General features: G+C 37.7%; 1 protein-coding gene across 1 annotated transcript in view; it reads left to right on the plus strand.

Moving 5' to 3' along the window:
* The window catches only part of ADGB (androglobin), a 141,090-nt gene extending 130,204 nt beyond the window's left edge, over positions 1-10,886 (plus strand). The window contains 3 exon segments of the mRNA XM_085310817.1: positions 326-509; positions 2,169-2,356; positions 10,787-10,886. Of these exon segments, the coding sequence (XP_085166943.1) occupies positions 326-509; positions 2,169-2,356; positions 10,787-10,886 (472 nt within the window).
* Positions 10,887-11,418: the final 532 nt, after the last annotated feature.

The raw sequence follows: 11,418 nt of genomic DNA on the forward strand, positions 1-11,418 counted from the left end.
TTGAATTATCCTAATACCAAAAACTTCTGAAAATAAGATGTTTCTTACAAATTAAAAATGACCTTCATAAGCAGGAGTTTTCATATGCTCAAAGATGAGCATGATTTTACAAATATTTTAAAACAGACACTCAAATATGGAAAAGTCTGACCTCAAAAATCAGGGTTGTATAAGCAGAGGAAAAGCATCTGCTTAACTGTGTCTAGCATCACAGTGGTTATATTGCAGAATATAAGCCAAATGTATGTTTATCGGTATTAAGTCACTTATACACATTCCAAAACTTTATTTAAGGTGAGAAAAAATGTCCTTGTACTTCTTCCAGAAAAACAATGTCTGAGTCTGTTCTAAGAACTGAGTTTATCATTCAGCAGCAAGAGATGCGTAAAGCAGAAAAAATCAACCATTTTAGGGAACTTCGAGAGCTGGCTCTGGAAGAAAGGAAAAAAGAACAAAAAGCTAGGACTTTATTGAAGCAAAACATACTTGAAATGTATGAGAATCTGCAGGTAAGTTTAACTGTTACTGTGATGTCCAGCACTAGCACAAATACCTTGTTTTAAAGTAGATAACCATTCTCAAGACTTTTGTATTCAGTATCATTTACTAGAAACAATGTAAAAGCTTGAAATTTCACTTGGACAAAGGTTAAAACTGAAACTTTTAGAAAAAAATATAATGCTACACAACATTCTTAATATAATATTCTTAGTACATTTCCTGATATAGCTCTTTGCAACAGCACTATTTTAAGAATATCACCATAACAGCATAGTTTAAAGTGAAAGTTAATTAAGCATTTGGTATATATGACCGGACACATATTAGATAAAATTTGGCCATTTTTCTGTTGTAGAATTGTATGTGCTGTTTTGGAAAGTAATGAGGAACAAGATAATTTATGTAGAAGGGTGAGCCCCTCCTAATATGTCTAACAGCACAGATAGAGCGCACAGTATCAGCCTGCCTGGAATATGCATAAAGCCAATAAACAAACATTTGGAACTATTAATCTTTAAAGAAACATGGCTACAAATAGTAAATTTGATAGCGTTTGTGTAAGAACCATCCTTGGCGTTAACTCAAGCAATAAAGTTGGTGAATGTATCCTGACAAAATTGGCTTATGTTTTGAGAGCCAACAGAAACAAACATTTTTGTTACACAGTGGTGAAACAATAACCACTAACAATTGGCTGGCCACTGTCCAGAGCTCTTAAAATTGGATAAAAGACAATAAAAATAAGTTTAAATTACACCAATTAATTTAAAGCAATCACTTGAAAACATCTTAATAAGTTCTCAGACAGACTGATGTATAGTACTTAACTAGAAGCCTGCAAGGAGCCGGGGTCTTTTACTAGTGACTTACTGATTCCCTAACAATAATACATGTTGAGGTTTTCAGATATTGCTATGATTTTCAATGCCTAAAATAATACGTAATAGAAGGTCAATTTTTAAGAGTAGTGCCTCAGCTCTTTCTAGAAAGCATTTTCATTTAAAATGTTTTACAGTAAGAATTTAGAATCAGTTACTTGTGAATATCTATACTGTGCTAATCAGCACATTTACTGAATTTTCATCTGTCGACCATAGAGGACTATACAAAGATATCCATGTTTCTCCATTGTCCAGGCTGGAAATTTAAAGGGAAAAGCTTTCAAAAGTTTCCAAGTCTCACTTGGCCTAAGTCTCATTGCAAGTCAGTGTGTTTTAGGCTCTAGTCTCTTCTCAGAATGGGACTTTGTCTCCTAAGCCACTTCAATACTGCAGAAAGTCAGATCTTAGGGGATTTGTTTAAGGTGACAATGCAAGTCAGTAATTGAATCAGGACTAGATCCAGATGGGTAACCAATCTGTTGCCTTATCCTCCCTCCTACACAATTAGCTTATTATGCCAGCAATTTAAAAAGGATTTTCATGAACTTTCTCTTCTTCTTCATGGTSGCATATAGCTGTGTTATTGTGACAATCAATAAAAGTGCATGAGCAGATAAAAAGGAAAGCRGAGGTGCCCTATGAAGCCCCATAAAATCATATAGCAGAAACACAATGTGAAACATAGTGAAAGGATACAGCAAACACAGAAATATGAAGGATGCGGTTCCTTGTGGTGTATTCAACACTCATGCGTTGGTGGGGGTGTTGCTGTTTGTTTTTGGCTAGGCATCCTTAGACGAAACACGAGGCAGAATTCTCAGCATTCGGGAAGCATACAGAAGTAAGCTGCTTGAGGCTGAGCTCAGGAAACAAGAAGCGCTGGCAGCTGATGAAGCAGTCCTGCAAGCAGAGAAAGAGAAGAAAAGCCCAGATGCCCCTAAAAAAAAGCAAGGAAAAGGTTTAGGGAAAAAAAAGTAATTTTAGTTGAGTTGCTTGAGTACTGACTTAGGTGTTTAGGAAAGAAAATTTATATTCAAAGATGAAAAAAATCCATATTTTCCAGTGTTTTTTGTAATAATAAATGTTATCTCTTTGCCCAGTTTTATTKCAAAATCTGACCAGTATTCTTTTTAACAATGTTTGGTATTTTAGTCTCATAAATGGTTCTCACTACTATTAAAGTTTATGTGTTTTACTGGAAATAAAATTTTGAATCTTCTCCCAAATTCTAACCATCTTTCATCGTGTTTCTTAAATCAAAACAGAACCAKTCAAGAGTGAAACAGTTGAAATAGTGAGCATAACCTATCAATTTTGAAGACATTTAACTTGGCAGAAACATGAGCTCCTGAAGTGGATGACAATTTATGAGTTTATAATAATTAAATAATGGCATACCACACATTCATATTCAGGTACTGGAAAACTTCCCAAAGCCTGATTTACTAAGCACACTCGCATGATGTCAYCATACTGTAATATTTTTCTCTTTCACATCTGGCATCATTCCCTTAAATGTTTTTGAAACTCACAGTAACCCTCTGCTGTGGCAAACTGCTATCTTCATGGCAYAACCTTCCAAGGCTTGCTGAATATTATTTAAAATCGTACTACTGTTTTTCTTTTCCAAGTTATGTTTTGCCCACAGCTGCTTTGCTAAAAGGGATTCCAATAGAGCTTTTCATAGACCCCCRGTTGGGATATGAGATTGTTTCTTGAAGGTAGAAGCAACATGCGGATTAAGTGGCAATCACAGGCTTTCTACATGAAGGATAAAATCTCCCCCCTTAAGCTCTTGCTTCCATCAATGTAGAATTCCTATTATTTTTTGGCATTCTTAATAAAAACAAGAAATACAGGTATTCATATTCACTAGCTAGCACTCTGTAGTCAGAGGCAATGGTCCAAACTCTTTCTAGATCAGACAGAGCTGTTCTAAATGGCTTAAAAGAATTTTCACTTTAGTTGCAAGCAGAAGTTTGAGAAGCCTGCCTACATGTCATACACATACAGTATGTCCAGGATGTCCAGAAGTATTTGAATGTCTAGGTGGCATGAAAATTGTGAGAGTTCTCTACTCAATGCAAGTCACAAGAAATATTATCCTTTGTGCTCTGCCCACTGATATTGAATAACTATTGCATTTGGATTTAGCCTTTCTTCTTCTATATCTTAATGAAATACCAGCTGTTTGGACTTTGCTCTCTGCTGGTTTTGCTTACCTCTGTTTTATCAATACCTGACTGGTTGACTTGAACTTGACTCACTCCTCAGTCAGGAGGATGAAACCAGAGCCTGAAAACTACACTGAAGATTTTTATTCCAAAGAGCAGGAGCTGAGTTTTGCTTTGATCCGTACAGGGTAGAAATAAAAAGCCTGTCAGTCTTGTGCTGTAATTGCTCTGACTTTGTCTTCTCTATTTTGGAATATGCGCTATACTGCTTCATGATATTGCATCTTGTTTCCATGGCAACAGCACGTGTTGGTTGTCTTCTTATGTGAATCTGTAATGAGCTTCTGTAAAAGAAGATCAAGCTGAAGTTCTGTTCTTGATGTCACTGCAAGTGCTATAATGACATTCTGTTGTAAAAAATCAATCCAATTCTGAAAGCCATCATAATAGACATATAAATGTCAAAAATTCAGCTAATAATTTGCATGATCACAATCCATTCCTGCATGGAAACAGTTACAAACTGAGTTAAACTCAGACATAGTATGCTAAAATCTACATTATCAAACCTAGTATGCACAATTCTAAGTTTCATGTTTTCCTTRTTTTAAAGAGGAATATGGCATAATCAGAATCTGCTGTAGTTCATGAATGTCTCTGTTGGCTCACTTATTTCAACCATGCAGATATGATGATAGAGTGAATTACTGTCCCACTGTTTAATTGAGTGTACTTTGGAGTATGTATTGTTTTTAGAGAAGCACAGTAGCAGTTTTATAGAAGCCCTGTGCATATTCCAGGAAAGCAAAATATCCCTTTACCTTATTATGGAGCCTGGGAGACAAAACGTCTAGTCTGGAGTGTGCCAAAGAATTTACATTCATTGGACCCAGAAACAGATGATTGATGAAATCTCTTATGCATCAATTTTACATCTAATGAATCAATACAACAGTTCAGTGCAGTATATTACAGTATAAGTTACACAACAAATATTACAGAATAAGGCTAAGTATTCTGTAAGTGGGGAAGGCTGTACAAAGACTACAACAAAATGTGAGTATATTTCAAAATATGTCATTTACAATAGTTTAAGAAGCCATAGTGTTTAACACTTTACCGTGAGAATAAAAAAAACARTCTAAAACTATATCTGTTCTGTTTTAATTGACATGATTGTTGCCTCCAATCTGTAGATCGAGTTGGACAAAAGTCAAATTCTATGTTCATATGGATAAAACATTTCTGTCCTTTTTTCCTTTTGCCCTTTAGAACAAAGACAACTTTTAAGCAGTATAATTTTATGAAATTTACCTTCCTTTATATTAAAAGAATTTATTGTCTGTAGTCAGTAAGAAATTATTCAAATTCTATTTTTATAGATTGTATATTTCAGAAATATKCAAATTACATCAAACTTTCATGTCTTCCCGAGGTTTCTTATAATAAAASCTATGGAATTCAGACAGATCATTCCTGGTTATACAAGACTTAACATTCAGGATAGCCATTCAGGACCAGGTTCAGTAAGGACATAAGAAAAAGCTTTACACTATGTTCTTTCATACAGCACTTAGGCAAAGGACTGAAACATGGGCTCAAGCTCTTTACAGAACTGAAAAGATAGGGAAAACTTTTCTGAATGAAGACATGATTGCCTTGATCTTTTAAGATGTTTAAGACGACAATCTTTTTAGAGGAGCACCAGAGGAATGGCTGTGTGAAGGCATACTTCACCAGGTATCTAATGACTTCAAGTCCAAGGAGAAGAGGGTGGATTTTGTTCTTTTTTTCCCTTTCTTTCTTTCTTTTTTTTTTAATACTCTCCTTCTGGCTTTACTTACAGAAAACTTTGAGAAAGTTTGCCCGGTTTGTCATTTATATAGCCTCTGATTTTTGTTTGTGCAAGAGTCTCTATATAAAAACCAGCCTAGATAACAATGTCCATCTCTAAATTCTCTCTCTGTTTAATTATCTTTTAACCTGGAGATTTATGTACTTCTCCCCTAAAATGTCAAGTCTTACTCCTGGAGTGTGGCAGTTGCCGGTTCTGTACACAGATTGGACAATCCAGTCATTCAGAAATCCTAGCCAATCTCTGCCAGGAGACTGTGCTCTTCTTATTCACAATGCCCATATTGCCAATATTCTGCTAAGGCTTTCTTTTTGTGTTAGTGTGATTCTGCCACACCTATATTACCCCTGATTTATAAACTAAACATGCAGCTAATTCCTATCTCTGTGTTTAAAACCCTGTAGGACAGTCTTTTAGTATCTGGTCATCCTTGAGGCTTTGCACAAGGAGAACCCGTTTCAGGAATCAGTGAAGTGGCAGGGAAAGGTGCACTTTTAGRGACAGGTTTGTCTGCATTTTTGTAGAGTTAAAATAATTTGTTTGCACTACTGATCCCTGATAGCCATTTCACTTTCACAGGAAGTATAGCCAGTAATACAAAGTAAAATGTCACTGCTCAGCAGAAGTTTCAAAAAATTTCGATGGCAACTATAAATGACATAGTAGACTACACTGTGAATAATCACTAAAGAATTACTTCTTTAGTGCTTACTTGCTTTACATTTTAAGAGTAATGGTAAAGTTCACAAAGCAGTATAGGATTCTAGGAAAGAAATTAGTTTTCGAGACTGCTAGCTGAGTTTAATGGGGATTAAGTAAGTCTGTAAAAAGTTTATCACTTTCAATAACTCTTTGTAGGTGTGTTCTGCTAAGCTTTGGCTGTTTTTACTACTTGATCCTTTCCTTTTGACCAGCTATTATGAGCTAGAAAGGATCATTTCCATTAAAAGACATCTGTAAAGTTAATTTTTAATGCAATTAGCTTCATTAATCTTCAAATGACTTGTCCCATCTGCTTTGCTTTAATTTGGCTGGCATTTACACAATGAGTTACAGACCAAAAACCAGACCAAGCCTATTCCAGGATGCCTGGCTGCTGAGACAAGCAATGTGCTGTGAAATGAGACTCTGTTCTGAGCTGCCAGTCTGCTCACCCCAGCAATGTGCAATTTACTAGCTATGTAAGGTCTCATTTTAATTCAGGGAGGAGATAAAGCATTTATGCACATGYACAGCATTTCCCTCCAAAAGGCAAGAAAAGTGTCTACATATTTTGTCCGGCAGAAAACGTAAGGGAACAGCTTTGCATAATTACACAGCAGTTTGCAGAATGAAAGAAATTAGAGCCCTATAGTCCTCTCGTTCACTTCTTGAATCAACCCTAAGAGATTAACAGYCCAGGTAATGTTTCAATGACTTGAATATTCTTGTTATTTTCAGAAAAACAAGATGCTCTTGTAGTATRCATCTCAGAGGAAGACAAAGGAAAGAAGCAGAAAGCCAGGGAAAGAAAGAAGACAGTCTGTATGGTAGTGAGACTAAATAGCATAAAAGAAAGATGCTTTGAAGATGTTACTAGCTGAAATAAGAGGAAAGAGAGAGGTGTGTAAGTGGTCCAGGTAAGACTCAGGACTTCTGAGGCAGTAAGGATGTGGTCAGTGGGACAGTGATTCAAGGATTAGCAGGCCAATCTGAGAATGAGATCCCAGTACAACCCAGGATACATTACTTTGGGGCAGGTCTGGAAACCAGGACRTCTCTGCTAAAAACCTGGAAATCTCCATCACCAAAGTGCTTACTCTTTCCAAGACACAAGGTGCTTGCCTTCCACATGGTGTCCCAGTGGTTGTAGCACAATCCAGGAAAGGGATAGTCAGGCTGCTGTGCCCTCAGCCTGAGAGAGCTGAAGTGGACACCACGGGAATGAGCTCCACTCAGCAGGCCACAACACACATCTTGCCCAGCGATCCTTAAGTTGTGGCCATCATGTAACACTCATGGGACCAACTGTAGAGGAAAGCAAGATGGAGTCTGACTCCACATCTGAACCAGTTGACCGCAAAGCTGGAACATGGGAGAAGGAGGGATACAGTGGTTGTATGTTCAGGGATGTAAATAAGATTTAACTTGCTAATACACCAGGTTAGTAAAGTGTCTTGCCAAAAACAGAGAATTCTTTCATGGCCTGGAGTGTCCTAAGCATCCAACTTCCATTCCACATAGACTGAACATTTTGCAGGTGACTGCAAAAGCAAAAATAGAAGACACAATAGCGTAGGGAGAAGGTCAAGACACTCAGCTGTGGCATGACTTGAAGCAACCAGAGCTACTTCAGGCATAAAGAAAGTGGGAAGTGCCTGAAGAGACTCTAAGGGCAGTAAAAAGAAAAAAACATGCTGCCTTTCTCTGCTCTGCCTATGCCAGACACCACAACTCAGCCCCTTCAGCTTTGATGCAACAAAATTCAAATTTTTTTTCACTACAGAGAAACCTTGAATTGGTTCTGAGGGCAGTTGTTTGCAGAGGCTAGAAYTATAGATCTAGAAATGCAGGTAAAGCTGCCCCACTCCCAGCCATGGTAAACAAGGGTATGAAAACTTTTTTGTCATAGGGGTTTATATATCTCTTAAAATACATCTTTCAGGAACTAGCAAAGGTCTGGATAAGAGACAAGAAGTTAATCATCACAAGTGCCTAAAGCAATGCTTATATKTTTCTCATAAAAATGTGGCATGAAGGCTTTTGAGGTTCAACTAATGAAGACATCAGAAGCTGCTTCCTCTCRCCTTTTCCTTACTCTTGATGCTAGGCTTTCACAGTATTTCCCTGTCATCTTCAAAAGTATTTTTTGTTGTTTTTCTGTTGCTCCAGTCCAAAGGGCAAGTTTCCCAAAGGGAATAGGTTACTTTCCAGMAAATACATTTCTCATACTTGCTAAGTGACTTTCACCTAAATTATTAAGAATCAAAAGTTTCAAAGACTTCASTGGCAGCTTAGGTTTTTGAACATTTGCCTTTCCCCCCCATAAATATTACTGGATTAACACATTGCAGCTGCTATGCTATTTTGAAATACCATTTATCTGTAGTCTGAGAAAGATATTCAAGTGCTGTTCTTGCCTGTCTCTGTCCATATGTACTTTCTTAAAGACTCTGATTTATTTCCCATCAAAAAAATTTTTTGAAAATCAGACTATCTATCTGGCTAAAATGAAAATAATCTACTTCCCTATCATATCATGTACCAACTGGATGTATGGAAAAGCATGTCAGGATGAGGCATCATTCTATTTGCAGTCTACTCACCATAGCAAAAGCTAGAGATCCATCATCTGTTAGCACATGTGTGCTGAGTATATCATTTCTATAATTTGACACCTAGTCAGCACTGATACAGCTCTGCCTATGACAGCATGTATACCTATATACTATGCCATATAGAACAATGGCAAACCAGGTGTGAGACATGTTATGAGGTTAACGCTCTGCTCTAAGGAATTCAGCTGGAGATTTGTTAGAGGCCGTGATGTCACCAATAATATGGAGTATCGTAAGGTATCGTGAATTAACACCACTGACGATCTAAATAAGTACCTTGCTTCCAGAAAATACAAGACCCAGTCTCCTTGTTCCAGCCTTTTCTATGGGTTCCTCTGATTTTGTTGCTGCATTCATATTGTCACCTGGTAATCTAGCAATATGGCTAGGTGAGGAAGTAATGTGGATAAAATGTAAATGACTTTAAATATAAACCTACAGAAACATTGTGCCATGGTCACGTTTTATCAAAAATAGTACAGATAGTATATAGGCAATGCGTAATTTTGGTTAGATAAATCTGAAGGCTGAGTCATTCAGCCATTTTTAAATATTCATAATGAGGATTGTTGCCTGGAGAAATAGCTAAAATGAGACATGTGAACTGTGTCAATGCCAGCAGGTAATATACACTGTGAATTAGGTAATTAAAAGTGCATTTAGCTTACTAAATTACTTGTAAATTTTTGTGTAGTCCTATTGCTACTTTCTTGCTGAAAATCTAAAGCATTTTATTTTTAAAAAAGAAAATATGACAGCTTTCCTGTCATTTTGAGGAGTCTAACACCTTCCAGCCATTTCAGGTGTTTCCTAGTTTTATAAAAACACAATCCAGGCAAACATCCAAGAGCACTCTCAGTGCTTCTTTGCCGTACTGAAGATCTCTCTTTTTTCAAAGTAATTGTAAAAAGATGTGTCTTTTTACCACTAGCTAGATCCCAGCACAAGTGTATAGCTTACCAAAATCCTGGACCAGACGCACATCTCTTCTTCCAAACATGTTATTTATAAAAACTCCTCAGGCAAAAGGGCTGCTCCCCCCCTGGCCCATGTTCAGCTTGCTGACACTCCTGACAGTCTTGTCCTCTGGGTTCCTGCAAGGGCAGGCTTCTCCCACGGAGACACAGGGGATGTGCAAACGAATTTTCTTCCCTTTGCTTTTAAGGAGTGGACATAAACTAAATGCAAATATAAAGCTCAGAACCAAAKGTGTACTGCAGAGCATAAAACGGTGTAAAGGCAGTGCCTCAGCCAGCAAGGTACACTAGCAGTTGTTACATCGCTTCACTAGAGGGAGATACTTGCGTATGTGCCTTGTTTTAAAGCAGGAAAGCTGACTCCACGTTCTTCAGTGCTCAGCAGAAGCAGCCACAAACCTATTGGAGAAACACTGGCAATTTGAAGGTTACTTGTGCTGCTCTCTCCTTTACAGACTTGCCATTTCCACATTTATCCAGCTGCCACACTGCTAAACAGGGGGGACAGCAGTGAGTGCAGGGAAGTTCTTGTTCAGACCGGTGTCATAGACAAGCTCCCCCAAACCTCGACTTTGAGCAAATAACAGCTACAAAAGTGTAGCTGAATTTCTAGTTGACCTGAGTTTATTGCTGAGACACTATAGGCAGGGATAGCTATCTTTTTAGTCTTTTATTCACCCCTCAGCAAAATATGTACTCAGTTTTGAGTACTACTATAAATAGAGTAAGTAAAAAAATAATAACTGAAAGGCATTGGTCTGCAAAATAACAAAAGCTTTGTGCTTTCAGCTAGGCCCTTCAAAGCTGTGCCCTGTCTTGTCCTATTCTACTTTTCAAGGAGAACAAATTTGTGTGATTGGGAAGGACTTCATGTGGCTTTCAGTCCCACTGTCCCTTCAAAGACCATATGTGTAACTATTCCACCACAAACCTCAGACACAGCTGGGCAAACCAGTGGATGAATCTTCACTGCTATAAATCCCCATGAATGTAGATACTCTCTGTGTCTAGCTATCATTGCCTCAAGCCTTTGAGTCCTAGAAGATGTTTTTAACCTTTTATTTTCAGTGTTTGTCCTTAGGCCAGATAACTGCTCAACTGACTTTTCTCCTCCAGCAAGGCTGATGGTGGTACGAAGTATTGATCTCACTGCAGTACAAGAGATGCAGCTGAAATATTGACAGTCAGTTACCTTGTACAGGGTAGTACAGTAAACTTCCAAAAAGTACAAGTGCTTGTTCAGGGAGCTGATAGATTAAATCATTAAAAATACCTACTCTCCATTGTGCCTCTTGACATTCATTGTGCTGTAGCTGTGACTTGTTTTATTGACTCATTATAAAGATATAATGCACCGGGGAGTCAGTTACTTGCAAATGGAACTATCTGCTGTCCTATAAATTGCCCCTGTAATTTTGTAACACATTACAGTTTAAAGGCAGGTCATAATGTTCCCAATCAGTTGCTGAAAGGTAGGTCTCAAACTAAAAATGGCTTGATTTTGTGAGCAGCTGAGGAGCTTGCTTCAATTTGGGGCACAAAGAAATCAGGCCAGTTTGAATTAACTGCTGGCGGATTATAACTCTGAAAACATGTGCTGTTATTTCGGAGTACAACACTCTCCTTTTAAAACAGATCCAGAGAATGAACAAGCCTAAAAATAYTCCAGACAACTTCAGGGTACTTCCTCAGTGGCACTGACCCTGGATAGAC

The sequence above is a fragment of the Rhea americana genome, unplaced genomic scaffold, assembly GCF_003343005.1.
Source record: "Rhea americana isolate MKP2758 unplaced genomic scaffold, rheAme1 scaffold_108, whole genome shotgun sequence".
Lineage (NCBI taxonomy): Eukaryota > Metazoa > Chordata > Aves > Rheiformes > Rheidae > Rhea > Rhea americana.